This window comes from Schistocerca gregaria, chromosome 2, assembly GCF_023897955.1.
Source record: "Schistocerca gregaria isolate iqSchGreg1 chromosome 2, iqSchGreg1.2, whole genome shotgun sequence".
NCBI lineage: Eukaryota > Metazoa > Arthropoda > Insecta > Orthoptera > Acrididae > Schistocerca > Schistocerca gregaria.
The window spans coordinates 888599668-888626747 of NC_064921.1; the positions used below are offsets into that span (position 1 = coordinate 888599668).

At 43.9% G+C, this 27080-nt stretch overlaps 1 protein-coding gene across 1 annotated transcript in view; it reads right to left on the bottom strand.

Annotated features, from left to right (window-relative positions):
- The window catches only part of LOC126336038 (voltage-dependent T-type calcium channel subunit alpha-1G-like), a 741513-nt gene that overhangs the window by 367731 nt on the left and 346702 nt on the right, over positions 1–27080 (bottom strand). The window contains exon 12 of the mRNA XM_049999518.1: positions 24446–24593. Within this exon, the coding sequence (XP_049855475.1) occupies positions 24446–24593 (148 nt within the window). The remainder of the gene's footprint in view (positions 1–24445; positions 24594–27080) is intronic.

The following is a 27080-nucleotide window of genomic DNA, read 5'->3' on the forward strand; positions in this document are numbered from 1 at the left end:
CAACCCATACGCAGTAATGACGACTCTTCGGAAAGTAAGGTCCTATCGTTCGCGAAATGGAAACCACAGTGAAAATCTAATGAAGTTTTGTATAAATTTGATAGATAGTGTCTCTAATATGCCTGTCGATTGCGTCGTATCGCTCTTTTCAGTTCTGCATGCGTAGTGAGCACGTGGCGATGCATAGAGAACAAAGTCTCCCGCCAAGTGTGAGCGCCTGTGATAGGTTTCGCCTGATTTCATGCAGCCCGTAACACAGCGTAACTGTTACGCATTTCCTTCTTCATGACAACTCTCGGTCGTACACTGCAGGCGTATTGAGGACCCGCTGCAGCATTTTCGATAGGAAGTGTTACATCACTCTCCATACAGACCGGACTTGGCTCCCTCTGACTTTCATCTCTTCCCACATGATCCGCGGCTATGAACAGCCAACAAGCTGCAGATAAGCGTAGACAATTGGTAGAAATCACAGGTAATTGGAGGGGCAACTATGTAGAGAAACAACTGGAAGGTGTAGCTAACTGTTGCTAAAAAAAACATTTTCGATTTTCGCTGTTATTTCCATTTCGCGGCCGATCAGTCCTTACTTTCCAAGAAGCCCTCGTATGTACAACGAAGAATCGTACAGATTTCACCACACGGGAAAGCAGCCTAACAGATACAAATAACGTTCATGTTTGACACAATTCAGACTCCCAACAGAAAGATCGACATCGTACACTCAGGACGGAATATGCCTTCCTCGGGCACCAATGCACATTTTGTACTTATTCATGTTGGCTAACAAACTGTTAAGGAGCTCTATATCTATTTGTACAAAGATAATCCGCAAGCCAGCTCAATATGCGTGTCGCGGAGGGTACCGTGTACCACTACAGTCATTTCCTTTCCAGTTCCACTCGCAAATAGAGCGAGGGAAAACGACTCTCTATATGCCTGCGTATGGGCCCTTATTTCTCGTATGTCATCTTCATGGTAATTGTACGCAATGTATGTTGGCTGCAGTAGAATCGTTCGGCAGTCAGTTTCAATGCCAGTTGCATATCCTTGTCTCAAGGCCGTTTGGGGAGGGCCCAAGAGGAACCAAAAGCATCCCATGCATGCTCTATAGGGTTTAGATCTAGGAGATTACATAGGATACTCCATACGTTCAAGATCTTCACGTTCAAATTTGCCCGACATCTCAGCGGTCCTATGTGAACAGGCACTTACGTCCATAAACAGAAGTCGGGACTTACCGCACACCTAAGCAGACGGATCTGATCCAGAATAATCTCCCTGCAATATCGTTATACCGTAATGGTACCTCGCACAAGGATACGCTGCAGCGTTTGGTCATTGTGCATAGTTTCTGCCAAACCAAAAGTCTGAGCCATACAGTTGACATTCATGAAACATCTGTGATATATCGTGTTCCATTCACTCTCCACACTGAATTGTGGCCTTACGTGAAACGGGATTCGTCGGAGAATATCACTCTGCACTGTTGTTGCTGGCCCCAACCAACATGCTTATACCAACGAACTCGTTCTCGATGGTGGTGTGTTTGAAGTGGAATGCACTTAACAGGCTTCCTAGCATAAAAATCGGCCTGATTTAATGGCAGCAAAATGGTTGTGGCAGAGACATGTGTACCGATAGCGGTTGCAAAGCCTGCAGCGGTGTGCTTTGGAGTGTGAGTCTGTTCCCTTTCGCCAGTGGAGCTACGTATCAATCTTCTTGCGGTGTGATGGACCGTCTACGACAAAGGGCGTGCTTCGCATAGCATTTACACCTTCGGTGGTATTTTTTAATCGCCAAATGACAGTTTTTGACACACCCTTTACTGTGGTCACAATAGTGACACTTTGACCGGTTTCGAGCCGTCCAGCTGAACGTCACCATCTTCCAGAGATGTTGGCGTCAATGTCACACTAATCGGTTCCACAACAACCTTCGTCAAACGCTATACTGCATGAACTGTTGAATGTATACAGAGCATTCGGGCACAGGCCTCGGTGCAGTTAACACGTCCCACCCTCTACATTTCCTTTCACTATCATTGGTCAGGTAGTCCGTAACAATTTTCGCCTGTTCCCCAGCATTCAGCAGTTGTTCCTTAGCGATTGACAAGTAGTGTATAACAGCCTCAAAAATTAATCTATGATGCAGCACAATATAAATGTATTTCCCTGTTGCCTTAGTATAGAGTTTGGCACAGAAGAGTATTTCGTGGCGGGCTCGCATCACAGCAATCAGACTGATGACTAAAATAAAGAAAAAAGAACAAAACACTAAATCACGTAAACAGTGTTGTGGGTGACCCTTAACATTCCTGACATCACACTCTTATTTAAATTCAGGTAAACCATAGTAATGGAAACAACACTTCTTCTTGGTTAAGGGTTATTCACATTATCTGATTACAACAACTTTTGAAGCGTATTTACGTTCAGGAACATTGGATCGCAGTTATCTACATTATTCTCGGATTTGTACAAATTGTCCCTGATAGACATTTTTCTGGCACCAACATCACACTCGTTACTATTGCTGGCAACTATGTTTCTGTCCATATGCAGACAACCTGGTAAAGTTGCCATTGACGAGAATGTGAATATAGAGATAGAGCTGGCATTTCTCAGTTTCTCTTGTAACGGTCAACTAATATGTATGAAGCACAGCACGTAACATGTTTTATACGGAATAACTCTGCTTCTCATCGACTTTCCCTTAGCGTTGTTTTCAGCTGAGATATTCGGTTTACCAAAGTTAAAGGTCTTCGACGTCTGTTGACCGTGGACCGAGTTACTTGAAGCAGTACAGGTTAACAGCCACTTTTTACGTACGTTTATTTATGCTAAAACGCGTTTCACACTTACAGCCATCTTCAGCTGGTGTAATACATTTACGTCATCATCTACATGACGTTTCTGTCGACTATAATTTGAACGTTGATTTAAGTAGCAGAGCTCCATCAGTGAACCTAAACGTTGTTTTTTAGTAGGTAGTTATAACTAAAGTGCAGGTACTAACGGAGGTTCAATGTGGGCTGTAATTATCGTATGGCATCGAAACTTGATCGATATGCCAATGAGTTAATGTGGAACCGATTTACAGTGGAAAGGTGTGAGGAGATGCACGATGTCATTAAATGGTTTAAAGACTAGGATAATGAAATTAGAAAACACGGGTGAGTTTGATGTAGCACCTGGAAGAGGAAGGCGTCCTTTCCCTGTGGAACATATTGATGAGGTTGCTGTTGCTACAACTGACCATACAGCTAGTTCTAGTGCTCGTGCAGTGTCAAAAGAATTGTTCATCCCATGGTCAACAGTACGGAAAGTTTTGTGGTCTGTTTTTTTACTCTAGTACCCCTACAAGACCCAGACGGTGCAGCAGCTGAAAACTCATGATACGCAACAAAGTTATGAATTTTCTCTCTGGTTTCTGGCACGTATCGAAGTCGATGACATGTCGCCAGATAATATTCTATGGATTGACCAGGCACATTGTTCGCTATAGGGGGCAGTGAATACACAGATCTGCCGAAATTGGGGTACTGTTAAATCCCGTTTTGTGTACGAAGAGCCGTTGCACATGCACTGTGCTGGGGTTTCACAAGCACCTTTATTCTCGGTCTGTTCGTGTTTGAGGAGTGTACACCCAGACAGCCTGTCACTTTTACAGTGACGTTTGCGCGCTATCGAGGTCTCCTTGTATAGCTTGTGATTGCTGCTTTGGAAGATTGCGACTCTGTGGAAACCGTTGTTTTCATGCAAGATGGAGCAACACCTCACGTCGCTCTCCCAGTGAAATATCGGCTTAATGCAGCCTTCCACGATCGTGTTATCTCCAGAGGTTTTCGGATGCACGGTCTGCTAGATCACCTGCTCTGAATCTGTGTGGCTTTTGGCTCTACGTGTCTCTTAAGAGCTCGTTTAGTAGGGACACGTTCAATCTCTACTGGTCTGAAGGCCAGTGTACTGGAATACTTTGCTCAGATTCCGCTGGAACTGCTGTTGATTTCGTCGTTTAGCGGATCTCGTCGACGTCTCCGGTGCTCTTGTTGATCAAATAGTGTAAGCCTTGGTTTACGATGTCCTCACTCCTTTGACGTTTTTTGCCTGTGTCCTAATCAAATTACGTATGCAATCATTTCTATACATCTTTATAGCGTTCACTGCTACAGATATGCACCTGGTAGCCAAAATTGGAACTAATTTTTTTCCAGTGTAAATCGTTTCCTTATTAACGCATTAGAATATCCACCAAGTTTCACTGTGATATGATGATTACACTCCACGCTGGACCTGTGTATAACCAACTGGCACCTTAGATACGGAGGGTGGTGGACTGTTTCCAAAGCCAGTTCATTCACTGAAAACATCTGGTAATGGGCTGTAGAGGATCTGGTACGCCAACGCTCGTTGGCCACTACAGTTGACAAATGGCATTGATTAGAAACAGCGTGTAATGTATTGTTGTCCGTGCTCTGAAGCCAGTTGGACTAGATACTCAACCGCGTTAGGATCTTTTTCCTGCTCTCTAATCATCTAAAATGTAATGATTGATTCTTCTTATTGTATTGTATATGCGCAATGAATAAAATGTCTGTTATGCCTCCACGTACAGTCTTATTAATGCACTGATATCGTACTTCCACATGCCGGGTGGTTATACGTAAAGTGCAGTTGCTTATGGAGGTCCCATGTGGGCTGTAATTGACGTATGGCAGCAAAACGTGGTAGGTATACTAATGCGTTGATGCGGAGCCGATTTACGCTGAAAAAAAAATCATTTCCAATTTTGGCCACCAGGTGCAAATCAGGTGCTGTACAGTATCTCGACGACGTCTCCATTGCTCACACTGAACAAATTTTGTAATCAACGTTTAGTAATAAAATCATTATGCCTTTCTCACTTGTTTGACATTTTATGCCCGTGCCCAGTTGCTAATCCATTACGCGTTTTTCTTGTATTCACAGCGCCATATTTGGAGCTGGTGGCCATTATTGGAACAATTTTCTTTCTAGCGTAAATCGGTTCCGCATTAACGTATTAGAATATCTACCATTTCTATCGCCATGCGGTAATTACAGCCCACAATGGACCTCTTTTTTTTGAATAGCTGCACTTTAATTACAACAACCCAGTATGTAAAGGCGGACAAAGGAGCTGCAAGTTACGAACAAATGGTAGCTGCAGCGTTCAAAGTGGAGTCCGTGGAAACATTACATTGCCGAAAAAAGGTATTAGACGAACAGAAAATGAACAGCGTCCCCCGTAACAACTATAGGTGTATAAGACACTTTATATAATGAAATGCAGGCATGTTGTCATGTTTTTGCTGTCCACACAACGTAGAAGGTAGCGGGAAATCTGAATACTGAAATGCACTACTGGCCATTAAAATTGCTACACCAAGAAGAAATACAGATGATAAAGTGGTATTCAGTGGACAAACACATTCTACTAGAACTGACATGTAATTACGTTTTCAGGCAATTTGGGTGCATAGATCCTGAGAAATCAATACCCAGAACAACCACATCTGGCCGTAATAACGGCCTTGATACGCCAGGGCATTGAGTCAAACAGAGCTTGGATGGCGTGTACAGGTACAGCTGCCCATCCAACTTCAACACGATACCACAGTTCATCAAGAGTAGTGACTGGCGTATTGTGACGAGCCAGTTGATCGGCCACCATTGACTAGACGTTTCCAGTTGGTGAGAGATCTATAGAATGTGCTGACCACGGCAGCAGTCGAATATTTTCTCTATCCAGAAAGGCGCGTACAGGACCTGCAACATGCGGTCGTGCATTATCCTGCTGAAATGTAGGGTTTCACAGGGATCGAATGAAGGGTAGAGCCACGGATCGTAAAACATCTGAAATGTAATGTCCACTGTTCAAAGTGCCGTCAGTGCGAATAAGAGGTGACCGAGACGTTTAACCAGTGGCACCCCATACCATCACGCCGGTGTTAGACCAATATGGCGATGACGAATACACGCTTCCAATGTCGCCAGACACGGATGCGACCATCGTGATGCTGTAAACAGAACCTGGATTCGTCCGAAAAAATGACGTTTTGCCATTCGTGCACCTAGGGTCGTCGTTGAGTACACCATCGCTGGCGCTCCTGTCTGTGATGCACCGTCAAGGGTAACTGCAGCCACGGTCTCCGAGCTGATAGTCCTTGCTGTTGCAAACGTCATCGAGCTGTTCGTGCAGATGGTTGTTGTCTTGCAAACGTCCCCATCTGTTGACTCAGGGATCGAGACGTGGCTGTACGATCCGTTACAGCCATGCGGATAAGATGGCTGTCATCTCGACTGCTAGTGATACGAGGGCGTTGGGATCCAGCACGGCGTTCCGCATTACCCTTCTGAATCCACCGATTCCATATTCTGCTAACAGTCATTGGATCTCGACCAACGCGAGTAGCAGTGCCGTGATACGATAAACCGCAATCGCGATAGGCTACAATCCGACCTTTATCAAAGGCGGAAACGTGATGGTACACATTTCTCCTCCTTACACGAGGCACCACAACAACGTTTTACGAGGCAACGTCGGCCAACTGCTGTTTGTGTACGAGAAATCGTTTGGAAACTTTCCTAATGTTGTAGGTGTCATCACCAGCGCCAACCTTTTGTGGATACTCTGAAAAGCTAATCATTTGCATATCACAGCATCTTCCCCCTGTTGGTTAAATTTCGCGTCTGTTGCACGTCACCTTCGTGGTGTAGCAAGTTTGATGGCCAGTAGTGTAGTCTTTCTATTCTTATACAGTTCAGGAGTGGACGAAGTGCTGCTAACGAATACGTTACTGTAATTGGAAAAGTTAGCCGTCTGAAGGTGGTCATGATGCACTGAAGTAGGTAATGGTATTAAAATACATATTTTTAAAAGTATTTGTGTCTGGTTGCGTTGTTCACCTGCAGCATAAAATCGGAAGTTTGAGATTATTCAGGTTCTGGTTTCCTTCCGTGAGGTGCACATATGCCGGCACCTCTTCGAGATGACGCAGGACGTCTCCGTCTTCGAGTGTGATGCCTGGAGGTGGGGAGCACAAAGGCAGCTGTGTTGCCAGTGGCGTGCGGTACACGTCCGCGAGCAGCTGTCACACGATACTCGCGCTGCCAGACTGCAGGGTAACGAGGTGGCGGCAGGCAGGCGCGCGCAGTAATTGGGCCGTGGGTGTCGCGCCACGCGTGTGCCGAATCACGGCTGCCGACTGCTCCTCATTACAGCGCCGGGCCTCGCCTTGTCTCGCCTTGCTTCCCGTCTCGTCTCGCCTTGTTCGCCGCCGCAGACTGGTACACACGCCGCCGCGACCGCACGCCGTGTCCCACCATCAGACGTCTTGTTCAAAGCGTCTCCTCAAACTCTCTACACTTGCGTACGAATTCAGTTTACTTGTATCTAGGGGACGCGGGTGAGTACAACACACACACACACACACGCACACACACACACACACACACACACACACAACATTCACTGTGGCTAAGTCTTCTTAGAGTTTTTCCCATCTACTGGAAATTGTAACACCGATCTACACACAGGAGACAAAAGTCAGGGGACACATCCTAATATCGAGTGGGACCGCCTTTTGTCCGGCGTAATGCAGCAGCTCCATATGGCATCGACTCAACAAGGCGTTGGAAGCCCCTGCAGAAATACTGAGCCATGCTAATCCTATAGCCAATTCTGAGCCATGCTAATCCTATAGCCGTCTATAATTGTGAAAGTGTTGGCGGTGCTGGATTTTGTGCACGAACTGACCTCTCCATTAGGTCCCACGAATTTTGAGAACTATTCTTAATATTCTTATACCACGTACAGATTTTCTTCGGGATGGAATATATTTTATTGTTAGGTACCAGAATTTTACTAGGACAGTAATGTAGATAAATCAAAATGCCCTGATTTTTATGTGAATGGGGTAGCTGGGGTAAGCAAATTTATCTGAGCGTAAAGGTTTGGCCAACTACGAGATATTTCGTAACTGGTCTAGAAACATCTTGCATGAACCACTTGAAGACCACCACCACTACATATCAAACTGAGATTGATGAAACCATTTGTAAGGGTACTTCAAAAAGACAGATTATGCTTTAAGTAGCTTACTATGAAACTTTTCTTCATCAGTCTAGAGACACTGAAAGCTGGAATTTTCGTTTGTTCTCAAATTCACAGACTGATGATGGATCACTAATTTGACACTATAATGAATTTAAGGCTTGTTACTGAAAACATTACAGGAAATAAAAGAATCAAAATTAAAAGAACAATGTCAAAAATATGGAGGAAAATTTCATAAATTTAAGTAAATATGAGTGCAATAGCCCAGTTCACATATTGATAATTCGTTGAAAATATGAAGCATTAAAGTGAAGAACAAGGAGAGCTCTTCAATTAGGACGTTAAGGAGTGGAGAACAGGTACCAGGAAAGACGGAATGACCGTATGATGGCCGACTATTGCTAGATGTTGAAGAGGGGCAGTAAAGATGAAGGTTCATCAAAGCAACAGAAAAGAAATTTGACGTAAAACAATTATTATAAAAACACAGACCTTGGTTGAAATTCTACTTTAATCTTTATTCTTAGTTACATAAGTGTTTCGAGTCTGATACCTTATTTTGAGGAAACTCCTGACGCGACAGAAGAAAATGAAACTAATTGGCCGACCAGACTGGCCGTGCGGTTCTAGGCTCTAGAGTCTGGAACAGAGGACCGCTACGGTCGCAGGTTCGAATCCTGCCTCGGGCATGGATGAGTGTGATGTCCTTAGGTTAGTTAGGTTTAATTAGTTCTAAGTTTTAGGCGACTGATGACCTCAGAAGTTAAGCATAGTGCTTAGAGCCATTTTGAACTAATTTTGAGAATTATAGCCTTATAATTTGATGCTAACCCAACTTATAAGAACTCGTCTGACAAAAATTTTAAAATGTACGCTTGTGCAATCAATACTTACAATATGTAGCTAAATAAGTCAGGAAATGAACGCAATATAAGGATACAGGAGTCCTATATTGTCGTCTGGTATGAGGTCCTAGTGTAGATGATTTTCAGATATCTTTCTCCGGTTGCTATAAAGTCACACATCTGTACCTATGTCGTACAGATGCCCGATGAGCTCTTGTACTGGGGCGTGCTGAGAAGTGATGACTTCGAACTTTTTATGTGAAGACTTTTAAGGCTTTTAAATAAAACCAATGTCATTAACATTCTACATATTTATCTTCATTCCTATATATTTATTACTCAACATAGACAGCCTGATGACAAACACATTTCTCCAAACGAGAGACAAGTTTGTTGATACGGTCACCGTAGAATGTTTTGATTTGTTGATGGAGCCACAACATCACCCCTGCTTGTTCCGATTCATCACTATCAAAGTGAAATTAGTGACAGTGTTCTTTAAGTTTTAGAAACATATGAAAATTGGATGGGATCAAGTCGAGATTGTATGAAGAATGATCGATGACAGTGAATTCAAAGGGTCAGATTGTTGCCGATGTCGCAGCGCTCCAGTGTGGTGAAGGAGAGGGTGCATGAGGCTGTATAAGTCAACGCCTCCCCCCCCCCCCCCCCCAAGAAAATACCAACCACCGTCAACCGTATGACATTTCAAGAGATACAGCTAAGGGACTAGGAATCTGATTATGTTCTATGGTGGAAGTGTGCAACCTTTGCTCTGGAGCCGGCCAAATACTGGTGGTGAAAAGCAGCTCCACCACAAGACTCGTAGCGCCTACTCACTAGTTGTGGATTACCGCAAAAGCGTGTGTTAACGATTTCATATATGGAGGTGGGTTGAGTAAAGAGTCACTTCGGAAAACTGAGACCAAGAAAGACGGTGTGAATGTTGACGGCAGGTATGGTTTTGGATTATAGCACCGTGATATTACTTCCATATCTAAAAGACGTTGAAGGAAACAAAAAATAAGTTATCAAAGAGGAATAAATGCTAGAATTCACTGTTGAAGTAAACTTTCTCTCCAGAAGAGTGGGCAAGCTCTTGGCCTAAAATTTTGTGAATAACGAACGAAGGTAAGAGAGTAGATATGCTCTAGTAACTTAGGGAATATCACAGTTGAGGAAAGTACTTATTTGTCCGCAAAAGCAGTTTATTAACAGTGTGCCGTAGAAGCTTCAGAGGAGTGGATACAGAGATATACGATAATTATCCTACAACATCATAGTTGTCATAGACTAAAAGAAATTCATTGTATGTACGTTTGAAGCAAGACCAGTGCCAGAAGCAGAATGGCAAGTAAAGAGACGAAGAACAGAACAGAAGGATACGAACCTGTAGCAAGGTTCCGACAAAATGTAATTGCTAGAGGGTATTATTGGCCTGTACCTTAAATACAGCACCAGTGGTAAGATTTTTTCTTTACTGCTATTTTTTTTTCAGACGACGGGGGTGGTCTCGAAGCAGGTAAAATCGCTCTTCATCTCAAGCTTTTATGTCATTAACGAATCTTTAATTCTATAAAACAGATTTCACAAATTCTGTCTTTAAAGATATATCGATTAAAAATTTTTATGATACAAAAATTTAAATGTTCTTGACACAGCAGTTAAGATATAATCACATGTAATGATGTTGGTCTATAAAAGGTCGTTTTTATGATGGAGGGGGAATCATGAATACTACAAAATTGAAAATGCAAGGTAAAGGGGGAAAAATACTATTTTCCTTTCCCTTGAGCATTTACGTTTTTTTACATGTAACACTTATTTTCTCTGAATTTTTAGTTCTGACGATGACTCATACAGCTACATTTGCATGGTTACTGAACAACTGACACTAACGCCTTTGGCCGAGAGTTCATAGAACCAGTTTCAGACTATTTATCGACCATTCCACTCTCGAATAGTACGAAGGAAAAACTATCACCAAAATTTTTCCGGCGAGCTATGGCTTCCCTTATTTTATTACGACGGTCATTTGTTCCTATGTACATAAGAATCGAGATAATATTTTGGCGTTCTGAGGAGACAGATGGTGATTGAAATTTCGTGAAAAGATGCCGCCGCACCGAGAAACGCCTTTGTTTTAATGTTTTGCAGCCAAACTCGCTTACTCTATTCATGCAGTCTCTCCTGTATTTTGCGATAACACAAAACGAGCTTCCCGAATTTGAATTTTTTCAATGTCCTGCGTCAGCCGTATGTGGCATGGACCCAGACCGTGCATCAATGCTCTAAAAGAGGACGGAGAAGCGTAGAATGGCAGTCCCTTCAATGAATTTGTTGAATCTTCTAAGTGTTCTGCCAGTCTTTGGTTCGTATTTCCAACTCATTTCCCATGTGATGGTTCCGATATAAGTTGTTTGTAACTGTTACGTCTAGATATGTAGTTGAACCCACAACGTTTAAAACTGAGCAATTTTTCGTGTAACCGCAATTTAACAGACACTTTCAGTACTCACATGGAGAAGCTTACAATTTTTTGATTAGCTGCTAAATGACATCATCATCTGCAAACAGTCTGAGAGTAAACACCTAAAGCATTTATAGTGATTAAGCACAGTAGAGGACCTATAACGCTACCATAATGAACTCCTAATACAATTTTTGTTTCACTAGAAAACTTCACGCGTATTACGAAGAACCATGAAATCAAGAAAGGCTTGTCACTTGGTCAAAAGTCAGAGTCGAATGTTGACAACGTTTCAAGGAACAGAGATGTAGCTTTAGCAACATTTATTCATGTAGTATGGGCTGTCTGTACAGGAAGGCCCGTTCGTATAGTATGGGCTATTTTTGTTTGTGATGCACAGATGTGAGGTCTAGCGAACAGGAAAGGATGAACGTCGTAGAATAGACTCCATTGAATTGTGGTGTTGGGGGGAATTCCTTAGTGTTTCATGGACTGCAAAGATCGTAATTCAGCATTACAGGAATTGAAACAAGCTGATACTGAAACATAAACTGATCTGATATACTTTGGCACGTCATGAGAAGACATGATTTCCTGGAAAAGATTTTATGCTAGGGAAGATGGAAGGCATAAAGTGAAGAGGACTGCAAAGGATGAAATTCATTGATGGCATTACAAAAGTAATGTATTCCACCTTGGAAAGTCTTCGGGACATTGTGTGTGATAGAAAAAATCATGGGTCATTGGGAATCAGAATTGACTAAACGAATAGAGAGAGAGAGAGAGAGAGAGAGAGGGAAAGAGAAAGAGAGACAGAGAGAGAGAGATAGGAAATGACAAATCCACTCGCACAACCGAGTCGGTAACTCCATAGGTTGGAAATCTGATTAGGAGCCTCTTGTGGGGAACAGCGTCAAACGTCTTCCGGAAATCTATAAAAAAAATCAAGAAAGATGGAATCAGCTTGGCACCCATGTTGATAGCACTCAGTACTTCGTGTGGATAAAAGTCCAGCTGCGTTTCACAAGAGCGATATTTCTTGTATCCGTGCTAGCTGTACGTCAATAGATCATTTTCCTCGAGGTAGTACATAATTTTAAAACACAGTATATTGCTAGCAGGCAATGAAAACCTCGTAAGTCCATCTGTCTATGAAAATCGCGTAAGTCCATTAAACACAAACTCCATTATCAAAGACAGATTTGAAAGTGCATGGATTTCTCTAATGTGTTAATAAATAGGATGCTACTATAAAGTTGCACATGCATCAACTTTATCTGTATCAGTAAACATTCTTTAAGAAATCGTCATTGGTTCTCCTTCAAAATTAAGCAAAATATAGTTACGAGGTTTTCATTGCCTTCCATCGACATGTTCCAAAATTGACACTAGAGTCGAAATTGATAAACTATTGCGAGTCCAGCCAGTGTGCTGAAGGCAATTGTGAACAAAAATATATTTTTCAAATTATGTGGGCCATTTTTTTCAACCTCCGATCGATAGTGAAAATAAACCAAACTGCAAAAGCTTTGTGCATAGGTGTTGCGCAGAGTGTCTAATATGTCCATCTATCGCGTTGCGTCGCATGTTTGACTTCTGAGTGCGCAGTGAGCAAGTAAAGATGTCTAGAAAATAGTGTCTCCCACCAGGTGTGAAGTCCTGCTGAAGGGTTTCGCATGATTTCATGCAGCCCACATAATGCAACTGTCATGAGTTTCCTTCTTGATGAAAATTCTCGACCATACACTGCAGGTGCAACGAAGATTATCCTGCTGCGTCTTCGATGAGAAATGCTTGATCACTCACCATACAGCCTGGACTTGTCTCGCTCTAACTTTCATCTCTTGGTTCTTATGAACCACTGGCTATGAGGATAGCATTTTGGCACAGATGACAAGCTGTAGACCAATGTAAGGCAGTCGGCACACGGGACAAAGCAGCTAATGCTGACATGAATGCAGATGAGATACCCAGTGTCCCAAGACACAGCGCTATTGGCACAGAGCACAAGCTGGTTAACATGATTTTGCGCTGTCAGCCCTCTCCTGCGGCAGTTGTGGGCTTTATTTTGCTCGCTAACCATACAGTTTGCGCCCCCCCCCCCCTCCCCCATGAACCATGGACCTTGCCGTTGGTGGGGAGGCTTGCGTGCCTCAACGATACAGGTAGCTGTACCGTAGGTGCAACCACAATGGAGGGGTATCTGTTGAGAGGCCAGGCAAACGCGTGGTTCCTGAAGAGGGGCAGCAGCCTTTTCAGTAGTTGCAATGGCAACAGTCTGGATGATTGACTGACCTGGCCTTGTAACAATAACTAAAACGGCCTTGCTCTGCTGGTACTGCGAACGGTTTAAAGCAAGGAGAAACTACAGCCGTAATTTTTCCCGAGGGCATGCAGCTTTACTGTATGATTAAATGATGATGGCGTCCTCTTGGGTAAAGTATTCCGGAGGTAAAATAGTCCCCCATTCGGATCTCCGGGCAGGGACTACTCAAGAGGATGTCGTTATCAGGAGAAAGAAAACTGGCGCTCTACGGATCGGAGCGTGGAATATCAGATCACTTAATCGGGCAGGTAGGTTAGAAAATTTATAAAGGGAAATGGATAAGTTAAAGTTAGATATAGTGGCAATTAGTGAAGTTCGGTGGCAGGAGGAACAAGACTTCTGGTCAGGTGACTACAGGGCTATAAACACAAAATCAAATAGGGGTAATGCAGGAGTAGGTTTAATAATGAATAGGAAAATAGGAATGCGGGTAAGCTACTACAAACAGCATAGTGAACGCATTATTGTAGCCAAGATAGATACAAAGCCCACACCTACTACAGTAGTACAAGTTTATATGCCAACTAGCTCTGCAGATGACGAAGAAATTGAAGAAATGGATGATGAAATAAAAGAAATTATTCAGATAGTGAAGGGAGACGAAAATTTAATAGTCATGGGTGACTGGAATTAGAGTGTAGGATAGGGGAGAGAAGGAAACGTAGTAGGTGAATATGGATTGGGGCTAAGAAATGCAAGAGGAAGCCGCCTGGTAGAATTTTGCACAGAGCACAACTTAATCATAGCTAACACTTGGTTTAAGAATCATGAAAGAAGGTTGTATACATGGAATAACCCTGGAGATACTAAAAGGTATCAGATAGATTATATAATGGTAAGACAGAGATTTAAGAACCAGGTTTCAAACTGTAAGACATTTCCAGGGGCAGGTGTGGACTCTGACCACAATCTATTGGTTATGACCTGTAGATTAAAACTGAAGAAACTGCAAAAAGGTGGGAATTTAAGGAGATGGGACCTGGATAAACTGAAAGAACCAGAGGTTGTACAGAGTTTCAGGGAGAGCATAAGGGAACAATTGACAGGAATGGAGGAAAGAAATATAGTAGAAGAAGAATGGGTAGCTTTGAGGGATGAAGTAGTGAAGGAAGCAGAGGATGAAGTAGGTAAAATGACGAGGGCTCGTAGAAATCCTTTGGTAAAAGAAGAAATATTGAATTTAATTGATGAAAGGAGAAAATATAAAAATGCAGTAAATGAAGCAGGCAAAAAGGAATACAAACGTCTCAAAAATGAGATCGACAGGAAGTGCAAAATGGCAAAGCAGGGATGGCTGGAGGACAAATGTAAGGATGTAGAGGGTTATCTCACTAGTGGTAAGATAGATACTGCCTACAGAAAAATTAAAGAGACCTTTGGAGAAAAGAGAACCTCTTGTATGAACATCAAGAGTTCAGATGGCAACCCAGTTCTAAGCAAAGAAGGGAAAGCAGAAAGGTGGAAGAAGTATATAGAGGGTCTATACAAGGGAGATGTACTTGAGGACAATATTATGGAATGGAAGAGGATGTAGATGAAGATGAAATGGGAGATACGATACTGCGTGAAGAGTTTGACGGAGCACTGAAAGACCTGAGTCGAAACAAGGCCTCCGGAGTAGACAACATTCCATTGGAACTACTGACGGTCTTGGGAGAGCCAGTCCTGACAAAACTCTACCATCTGGTGAGCAAGATGTATGAAACAGGCGAAATACCCTCAGACTTCAAGAAGAATATAATAATTCCAATCCCAAAGAAAGATGTGGAAATTACCGAACAATCAGTTTAATAAGCCACGGCTGCAAAATACTAACACAAATTCTTTACAGACGAATGGAAAAACTAGTAGAAACCGACCTCGTGGAAGATCAGTTTGGATTCCGAAGAAATACTGGAACACGTGAGGCAATACTGACCCTATGCCTTATCTTAGAAGAAAGATTAAGGAAAGGCAAACCTACGTTTCTAGCATTTGTAGACTTAGAGAAAGCTTTTGACAATGTTGACTGGAATACTCTCTTTCAAATTCTAAAGGTGGCAGGGATAAAATACAAGGGGCGAAAGGCTATTTACGATTTGTACAGAAACCAGATAGCAGTTATGAGAGTCGAGGGACATGAAAGGGAAGCAGTTGTTGGGAAGGGAGTAAGACAGGGTTGTAGCATCTCCCCGATGTTATTCAATCTGTATATCGAGCAAGCAGTAAAGGAAACAAAAGAAAAATTCGGAGTAGGTATTAAAATCCATGGAGAAGAAATGAAAACTTTGAGGTTCGCCGATGACATTGTAATTCGGTAAGAGACAGCAAAGGACTTTGAAGAGCAGTTGAACGGAATGGACAGTGTCTTGAAAGGAGGATATAAGATGAACATCAACAAAAGCAAAACGAGGATAATGGAATGTAGTCGAATTAAGTCGGGTGATGCTGAGGGACGTAGATTAGGAAATGAGACACTTAAAGTAGTAAAGGAGTTTTGCTATTTGGGAAGCAAAATAACTGATGATGGTCGAAGTAGAGAGGATACAAAATGTAGACTGGCAATGGCAAGGAAAGCGTTTCTGAAGAAGAGGAATTTGTTAACATCAAGTATAGATTTAAGTGTCAGGAAGTCATTTCTGAAAGTATTTGTATGGAGTGTAGCCATGTATGGAAGTGAAACATGGACGATAAATAGCTTGGACAAGAAGAGAATAGAAGCTTTCGAAATGTGGTGCTACAGAAGAATGCTGAAGATTAGATGGGTAGACCACATAACTAATGAGGAGGTATTGAATACGATTGGGGAGAAGAGAAGTTTGTGGCACAACTTGACGAGAAGAAGGGATCGGTTGGTAGGACATGTTCTGAGGCATCAAGGGATGACCAATTTAGTATTGGAGTGCAGAGAGGAGGGTAAAAATCGTAGAGGGAGACCAAGAGATGAATACACTAAGCAGATTCAGAAGGATGTAGGTTGCAGTAGGTACTGGGAGATGAAGAAGCTTGCACAGGTTAGAGTAGCATGGAGAACTGCATCAAACCAGTCTCAGGAATGAAGACCACAATAACAACAACAACATCATACAGTTTATTCACGAAAGTGGACGTGCGTAGAATTCCTGTATTAGCTCAACTAAAACGCACAACTGCTGTCTTGTTTGTATGCTAGCCATGTTGTTCTGTCTGTGGCATACGTGGGTTACCCAGAAAGTAATGCAACTAATTTTTTTCTTCAACAGTTCCTTATTGAACATAATGAGAGTTAGACACACGAAAGAATGGTGTTTTATCTACACATCCTATTTTTCCATGTAAAGTCCATCCCTTTCTATGCCCTTCCTCCAGCGTGAAGCAAGAACGTGTATGCCCTGTCGGTACCAATCCTTGTCCTGGAGGCGGAGCCAGCGTTTCAATGTTTGAATCACCTCCTCATCGCCTTCAAAATGTCGTCCACGAATGATATCCTTTAATGACCCAAACAAATGGAGATCCGAGGGGGATAGGTGAGGGCTGTCAGGTGGATGGGGTAACACTGTCCAACCCTGTTTTGCGATGTGTTCAGCAGTCCTCAGACTTGTGTTGGGTCGAACATTTTCGTGTTGCATCTCCTGGATTGCTGTGGCGCCGAAGTCGCTGGAAGCGCCTCTTGAGATTTGTTAGTGTGTTGACATATACTTGTGAATTAATGGTACCGCCTCTTGGCATCACATCAATGAGAATCACACCTTCACATTCCCAGAACACGATGATCATGACCTTACAGGCGGAAACAGTTGATTTGAATTTCTTCTTCTGTGGGCTGTGGGAATGGCGCCATTCCATCGACTGTCATTTTGTTTCTGGCTGTAAATGGCGAACCCAGGTTTCATCACCTCTCTCAATTAGGAACAAGAAGGTCTCCCCCTCAGCTTCAGAAAGTTGTAACAAATCAAGACAAATGTTTTATCTGTGCAATTTGTGGTCCACAGTTAGACACCGCGGGACCCATCTTGCACACACTTTTGAATGTCCAAGAGTACTGATAGTTGCATCCACACTTCCTTTACAGATTGATAGATGTAGTGCCGACTGCCGAGTTGTAATGCGTCTGTCCTCGCGAATGAAAACATCAGCTCGCTGTAACATGTCAGGTATGACAGCCGTGGATGGTCTCTCCGACCGGTGCAAATCGTGGAACTCCGCCGAACCGCCTTCTGATGACCTCACCCTCATTGCCCAGCGACTAACTATACTTTTGTCGACAGCAGATGCTCGATAGACTTTGCACAAGCATTTGTGGATATTCCCCACAGTTTCTTTCTCTGAAATGAGAAATTCAATGACGGCACGTTGCTTGTAACGTACGTCACCTACAGACGCCATTTTGAAACTGTCCTGTAGCTGCGCTATCTAGCGAAAGTGACGGAAACTTGGTGCGCTCACTCAGGAGACTTCAGATAATACACTCCTGGAAATTGAAATAAGAACACCGTGAATTCATTGTCCCAGGAAGGGGAAACTTTATTGACACATTCCTGGGGTCAGATACATCACATGATCACACTGACAGAACCACAGGCACATAGACACAGACAACAGAGCATGCACAATGTCGGCACTAGTACAGTGTATATCCACCTTTCGCAGCAATGCAGGCTGCTATTCTCCCATGGAGACGATCGTAGAGATGCTGGATGTAGTCCTGTGGAACGGCTTGTCATGCCATTTCCACCTGGCGCCTCAGTTGGACCAGCGTTCGTGCTGGACGTGCAGACCGCGTCAGACGACGCTTCATCCAGTCCCAAACATGCTCAATGGGGGACAGATCCGGAGATCTTGCTGGCCAGGGTAGTTGACTTACACCTTCTAGAGCACGTTGGGTGGCACGGGATACATGCGGACGTGCATTGTCCTGTTGGAACAGCAAGTTCCCTTGCCGGTCTAGGAATGGTAGAACGATGGGTTCGATGACGGTTTGGATGTACCGTGCACTATTCAGTGTCCCCTCGACGATCACCAGAGGTGTACGGCCAGTGTAGGAGATCGTTTCCCACACCATGATGCCGGGTGTAGGCCCTGTGTGCCTCGGTCGTATGCAGTCATGATTGTGGCGCTCACCTGCACGGCGCCAAACACGCATACGACCATCATTGGCACCAAGGCAGAAGCGTCTCCATTCGTCCCTCCATTCACGCCTGTCGCGACACCACTGGAGGCGGGCTGCACGATGTTGGGGCGGGAGCGGAAGACGGCGTAACGGTGTGCGGGACCGTAGCCCAGCTTCATGGAGAAGGTTGCGAATGGTCCTCGCCGATACCCCAGGAGCAACAGTGTCCCTAATTTGATGGGAAGTGGCGGTGCGGTCCCCTACGGCACTGCGTAGGATCCTACGGTCTTGGCGTGCATCCGTGCGTCGCTGCGGTCCGGTCCCAGGTCGACGAGCACGTGCACCTTCCGCCGACCACTGGCGACAACATCGATGTACTGTGGAGACCTCACGCCCCACGTGTTGAGCAGTTCGGTGGTACGTCCACCCGGCCTCCCGCATGCCCACTGTACGCCCTCGCTCAAAGCCCTCTCGCAGTGTCCGGAGCAAGTATGGTGGGTCTGACACACCAGTGTCAATGTGTTCTTTTTTCCATTTCCAGGAGTGTACATACGTAACGTTTCACATCCGCAGCAATGTTTCTGACTGAGAAAAAAAAAATGTGGTCCATTACTTTCTGGACAACCCTCGTACATAAATATAAGCTTCAGTATTTGTGAACGTATAATAAGACAAAAGCGAAAGATATATTTTCACCTAGCAAGGGTATCGGTTTATAAAATTTCACCAAATCGAACAAACTCATTCTTGGCAGACAGGGGACTTATATTTACATAACATACTAAGAAATTATTTCTATCAGTTTCATAGGAAACCACCAGAACTTTTTAGAAAAGGGGAAGAAAAAATATCTGTACAGTAGGATGCGAACTGTCTACGAAACCAGCCTTTGTTCCGTAACGTGGCACCTCGGTCAACTACAGTATAGTGAATCTCAACCTCTAGCAACCTCATATTTTATTCTAGCCGGCCGCGGTGGTCTCGCGGTTAAGGCGCTCAGTCCGGAACCGCGCGACTGCTACGGTCGCAGGTTCGAATCCTGACTCGGGCATGGATGTGTGTGATGTCCTTAGGTTAGTTAGGTTTAAGTAGTTCTAAGTTCTAGGGGACTGATGACCACAGATGTTAAGTCCCATAGTGCTCAGAGCCATTTGAACCATTTGTATTCTTCTCAAGACTTTAATCGCCGACATTATTGACATTTAAAAACGAAAATCCTAATAAGAACGATAAGTTTTCATTAATATTCAATAGGTCGTCTCCTTAAAATGGCTCACATTCCTAGCACGCGCGTTATAACGCGACGCAAATGTAACTAAATACGGAAGTTCTTTAACGACTAATATGACGTTTCCCGCAGTTTTATTACAACAAATCGTGCCAATAACGATTCTCTTTCGAGAGATTCAACTACTTAGCAAATATTTATAGGGTGCAACGTTTAACATAAAATCCGTCGAATATGGACTTCAGCAGAACACGCCAAGTACAGTACGGGATCTTGCTTTCTACTTGAGATGCAGGGAGCATTCTTGTTACCTATTGGTTCTACTACACGTGGTACGTTGCAGAAACATCGCTGAATTTGTCTTGTGTCTTACATGACGAAATGGTTCCTCAATCAGAAATAGCAGGAAGTGAAGTCGCAAAACTCGTAGAGCGCTAAGTCAATATTAGCTAACTCCTCTCGTGTGCTGAAGGCTAAGCAATTGGCGGAAATCACAGGCGGCTGCCGTCTATGGCGAGGGTATTGGAAAGTTGGTACCAGACTGCGACAGACGTCTAACTCGGAGCGACCACTATTTAGATCAGTAGCTGGAAAGTAAAGCTAAATGTTACAACTAAAACATTTTTGATTTTCACTGTGGTTACCATTTCGCGACCATTTGGAGGTTGAAAAAAAGAATGGCTAGATGTGAGCACGACTTATGCTCTAAGGTTTCTGCACAAGTTTAGTTATATACATACGCGGTTCATCCATTGCTGGGAATCTCGAATCTCGACGAGTTTTGCTTATTGTCCACATTGTTACTGGCAATATATCGCTTTCAGGAATTCCAATACTTTCGAGAATGTTTCAATTTTAAGTTTAAAGTCGGGTAATAAACGTAAGAAAAATATTTTTTTTTCGTGTGATGTAATTACAAGCAAATTCTCTGATTTCTTCTTTACTTGTACTGTGGGGTCCTGTTTCCTGCCAAATTTCGTGACTCAAGGTGAATGGGAAGTATCTTATAGGTTTTGATGAGTGTCTGCAATTGTCAAAATATGTGACGTATACAGCCATGTATTTTGATTACATTGATTTAGAAGATTAACATTTTTACCCCACCAAAAGACTATAGACTTTATTATGTGACATAAATTTCGACTTGCTACCGGTTACTGAGGAAAAGGGTTGTTAACAGTCGGACAGACACACAGGGAGACAGATAGAAGGACAAAAACGTGATACTATAAGGATTCCGTTTTAACCAATTTAGGTTCGGAACCATAAAAATAGACCTCGTAGCTCACGAGACAGTGTCAAAGTTAAGACACTGAAATGGTACAGTACCGTACGACATGGAAAAGATATACAACAACATACTTTTTCTTGTCAGAACAGCGTTCTTTGTAGAACAACATCATTTTACTTAATACACCGAAGCCGGATACCAATGTAGGAAAGAAGGGCAATTTGTATGTTTAATTATTCAGATGTGCACTTCCTTAAGATGGATCCCTGAATACAGTTTGGTAATGTTTGTGAATTAAATGAATGGCTGGTCGTCTGCTGACCACAGATAGTGAAGGTAGATTCTATAATCATCTTTGAGACGGTTCTCTGCTCACCTTTGGCCTAACCAAAGAAAGGAAGTATACTAGAGCACCATAGGGCCTGGAATGTGGCTGACCAATACGGTGGCAAGGTCCTCCCCCGCTTCTGCGGAAGCGCGGGATGACCGGGGGAACGGCCTTGTTTCAGCACTCTGTCGCTGGTTCCTGAGGTGTAAAGACGTGCTCTATGTGTGCTCCAGAAAAAGAAATTTAAATGAAAATGGTGTGCATGTGGATTATTTAAGAGTGGATGAACTAATAATTTCTCTTTTCAGAAACTTTTGGTGGGAGTTGTTCGGATAAAGATAGGCAGGTAAAAATTCATGGGGAACACAGGATTCTTCGGAAGTTACAAAGTAACCACGTGTTGTAATTACAAGACGAAATACTAGCGAGTGGTAGTATTAAGATGAAATACTTCCATGTGTAAAAATAATTAAGATTTTCGTGTGTAGAACTTGATTTAGAGACAAGCACTTCTACGTGGTGAGTACAGAGCGAGTCTCAACTTGACTATGAGAAAAATGAAAAAAATTAAAAGTGCTTGTCCTAGGATTCAGTTGAGGATCCATGTGTGGGATAAATAAGATGCCAAAACTTCCATTGCGAGATACATTACTGTGACCCCAGCTTGATATTCAGATACTATGAGAGTGAATTAAAGTGAATCAGCCATCAACCTGGCTACTCCATGTGGGTTGCATTGCACAGGGAGATGTGCATAAATCCACCAGAGTTTGTGGTAGGAAAATTATTACGTGGGTCAGTGACGTGTGAATCTGGGTTGACTATTGTTTGATGTGGGAAAGCAGAACGAGTAGAAAACCAACCCTTTGTTTTTTGAGATGTGTTTTATACTGTCAGTGTGATTTATTAAGTGTATTTAATCTGTGTGATTTGCATGAGACAGTAGCGAAGTAAGTGTGATTACGCATGTCAATCACATCGCGATTACGGGCAGCATGGGGTTCACGCCTGAGCCCCAGGACGTGCGCTAGCAGCGCATGTCGGGTGTTTCAAGCGTCAGCTTCGCGTCTCAATATCTCGGGATGTAATGGGAATATTGCTATGCAATCAACGCCATTGTGTGTGTGCTTTCTCATGCTATGGATTGCTGAAGAAAAAATATAGGAGTTCCATTTAAAAAAAACATAAGTTTGTGTTGAAAAACATATATGCTTTCCTTTTAGAATGTTTCCAAATATGTACATTCATGGGCCTCAGCCCTACCTTGATACCAGTGAAAGTCGTTTTCCAATAGCTGTTATGGTTCCAGAGATATTTTTGGTGGACAAGATAGCTGGGACACTATGTATGTCTACACTCCTGGAAATTGAAAAAAAAAACACATTGACACCGGTGTGTCAAACCCACCATACTTGCTCCGGACACTGCAAGAGGGCTGTACAAGCAATGATCACACGCACGGCACAGCGGTCACACCAGGAACCGCGGTGTTGGCCGTCGAATGGCGCTAGCTGCGCAGCGTTTGTGCACCGCCACCGTCAGTGTCAGCCAATTTGCCGTGGCATACGGAGCTCCATCGCAGTCTTTAACACTGGTAATATGCCGCGACAGCGTGGACGTGAACCGTATGTGCAGTTGACGGACTTTGAGCGAGGGCGTACAGTGGGCATGCGGGAGGCCGGGTGGACGTACCGCCGAATTGCTCAACACGTGGGGCGTGAGGTCTCCACAGTACATCGATGTTGTCGCCAGTGGTCGGCGGAAGGTGCACATGCCCGTCGACCTGGGACCGGACCGCAGCGACGCACGGATGCACGCCAAGACCGTAGGATCCTACGCAGTACCGTAGGGGACCGCACCGCCACTTCCCAGCAAATTAGGGACACTGTTGCTCCTGGGGTATCGGCGAGGACCATTCGCAACCGTCTCCATGAAGCTGGGCTACGGTCCCGCACACCGTTAGGCCGTCTTCCGCTCACCCCCCAACATCGTGCAGCCCGCCTCCAGTGGTGTCGCGACAGGCGTGAATGGAGGGACGAATGGAGACGCTTCTGCCTTGGTGCCAATGATGGTCGTATGCGTGTTTGGTGCCGTGCAGGTGAGCGCCACAATCATGACTGCATACGACCGAGGCACACAAGGCCAACACCCGGCATCATGGTGTGGGGAGCGATCTCCTACACTGGCCGTACACCTCTGGTGATCGTCGAGGGGACACTGAATAGTGCACGGTACATCCAAACCGTCATCGAACCCATCGTTCTACCATTCCTAGACCGGCAAGGGAACTTGCTGTTCCAACAGGACAATGCGCGTCCGCATGTATCCCGTGCCACCCAACGTGCTCTAGAAGGTGTAAGTCAACTACCCTGGCCAGCAAGATCTCCGGATCTGTCCCCCATTGAGCATGTTTGGGACTGGATGAAGCGTCGTCTGACGCGGTCTGCACGTTCAGCACGAACGCTGGTCCAACTGAGGCGTCAGGTGGGAAAGGCATGGCAAGCCGTTCCACAGGACTACATCCAGCATCTCTACGATCGTCTCCATGGGAGAATAGCAGCCTGCATTGCTGCGAAAGGTGGATATACACTGTACTAGTGCCGACATTGTGCATGCTCTGTTGCCTGTGTCTATGTGCCTGTGGTTCTGTCAGTGTGATCATGTGATGTATCTGATCCCAGGAATGTGTCAATAAAGTTTCCCCATCCTGGGACAATGAATTCACGGTGTTCTTATTTCAATTTCCAGGAGAGTATATATATATATATATATATATATATATATATATATATATATATATATATAATGTCAAAATTGATGTTTGTTAGGCAGTGGTTATTGGTAGCAGTGAGAGGAGAGGCTCGCCTTACCTGGTCCCTTGCTGAGCGACGAGAAGAAGGAGTCGAGCGCGAGTTGTCCCGTGGGCAGGGCGGCGCTGAGCGCGCCGGACAGCGCCAGCAGCTCCTGGCACGTCATCGCCTCGGACGCGGCGCCGCACGCGCTCTCCGACAGCGGGCACTGTCACAACAACGTCATATCACTCCAAGAATAACTTCCATGTTGTTTGTTTCTCGTTGTAGAGCGCGCACAAAATAACTCGGCCCGTAGCTGCGGAGACTGCGCGGTATCGGAGTGTGCAGTGATACTGGCGGGGGCTTCATTGTGACGGAGCACCGCGTGGTACGTGAGGTGCAGTTCGTCGTCTGAAGCCTATCCACAAACGTATTATCTCGCATAACTGGTAAGATACACTAATGAGTCTGCAAACGGTAGTACAGTGGTCAAAATAAATGCTGCATCTTGCTTTATTGGCTATACAGAAAATAATAAGAAACAACTGTGATTTCGTTCTGTAGGTACGATCATAAAAAAACAAAATTTAAAAAAAAAATATATATTTCAACTTGATAAACACAAATTAAAAACGAAAACAAAACCTTGCAACGGACTCCACACTGTTTGCTCTCATTGTCATCTCGCATAACACACTGTTCATGATCCAACTGGCCCTCCTCGTAATTGGCCGCACTTTTGAACGCTGTTAGACATACTCCTTAGCACGTTGTCTAGATAAGTCTTTGGGATATTGTCTCATTCCTTCATAGCGGCCTTTATGGTGCCCTGTAAGGTCTCCGGTGGGACAAGACGATTGCAAACCTCTCGTTTTAGCATGGTCCCTGTTTTCTCAATGCAGTTGAGATCGAGATTATGGAGACCACTGCATCCGACTAATTCTATGCTCCGTTAGCAAGGTGGTCACAAAAGTGTGACGATGGGGCGTGCATTGCCGTCCACCAGCGTGAATCCTGCTCTGATATGTAAAGTAAATGGAGTGATAATGCGTGCAGGGATGTTGTCCCAGTCCTTCACTCGAATCACCCTCCCATGCACTGGGACAAAGAGTGTCGTATGGAAGTACATTATTCCACCCCAAAACATGAACGAAGCACCTTAAGAAGAGTGGCAGGCTACAGTACAGTTAGGGTGTAAACGTTGTCTTCGTTGTCTCCACTCACAGATATCAGTACTGTCAACATGGAGACTGATAGAGTCTTATCAGAAAATAGTATTGTGTGCCACTGTTGCCTAGTACACAGACAGTGAACCTGTCCTCGTGCCACATGAGCCCCTCTCCAAACCCAGTTTGGAGGAGGAGCCTTGAGAGGTAATCCCTCCTCATGGAGCCTGTTTCATACTGTTTGTGTTGACAACTGCACTCCTGCACCTGCTTGGAACTGCCGCTGTAGGCGTGCAGCATTGTGTTGAAGGTTTCTGACTGCTGTTATATTCAGATACTGATCTTGCACACCTGTTACTTTTCTTTCGCGCCCACTTCTGTGACGATTCTCAACTGATCCCGTTCCTAGAAACCTGCTCCAGATTCTACAGACATCACTTTGACTTCACAGCGCCGTTTGCTGGAAAGTCCACCTGCCTCGTGCCCTACTCTGCTGGAGTGACTATACAAAACCTCTAATCGTACATTACTGTTGTCCAAACCATCCTGAAGCAACACAACTCTCATAAAGACATATAGCACAAGCATTGCAATGTTTACAGGTGACACGGTTGCCACAGACGCCACACACTGCCTCCTCGTGATTGAAACACTGACTGTTTCAATAAGAATGAAATTACAAAAAAAGAAGTTATATTGATGTCATAACGTATTTCTGTATCCCAATGTCAGTATTAAAGTCTGGGAAATATGCAACATTTATTTTGACGACTGTATTAACACTTATGTCTGTATTACAAACAATTCGACAAATATAGACATTCAAAGTCAGAAGTTTCTCACTAGAGTACAAACCAAAGTGTTAATCTAAGTAATACAATAGCGATTAGGTAATGCCGAAGGAAATCTCCCAAAGAAAAAAAAAGTGTTAAAAATATGCGTAGTTGACAACATCGCTTACAATGTATGCAGACAATCTGAAATGAATAACTTGTGTCACATGGAAACCGTCTGTCAATCCAGTGTCAACCTTTTTGGCAATCTTAACTAAAACTAGAATTTTCGTCTCCATCTTCCAAGTCTTTCAGGAGTACTTGTAGTTATGATTTATTTTCTTTAATGACTGACTGGAATAGCTAGTTGTTTCTGCAACCAGTTCAAGCACATTTGTAATGAGGTTTATCCTTCCTCATCCTCTAGTGACAAAATTTTAGCTGCGTTGCATATAATCGCACGCAACTTTTCCTTTATCTGTGGTGTGCAAAAGGTGCAGTATGATGCTATGTAGAAAGGAGAGAGCAGTTAGACTGCTTGAAATGTGCAGGTCGGCAGGCAACATTCAGTTGAGTGAAACGGGGTTGGGTCGTCGAACTCACGATGAGAAAATATTTCTCTGCCGGTGCCACACTATTTCTACACGGGGTCTACTTGTGCTCCAGAATTATTATTAGCATTTTCATTTAAGTCAGTTTCACGTTTAGTTGCCTACCCGCCCTCTTCCGGCAAAAATTTAATGACATTGACATAGATTGCGTGTGTGTATCAAA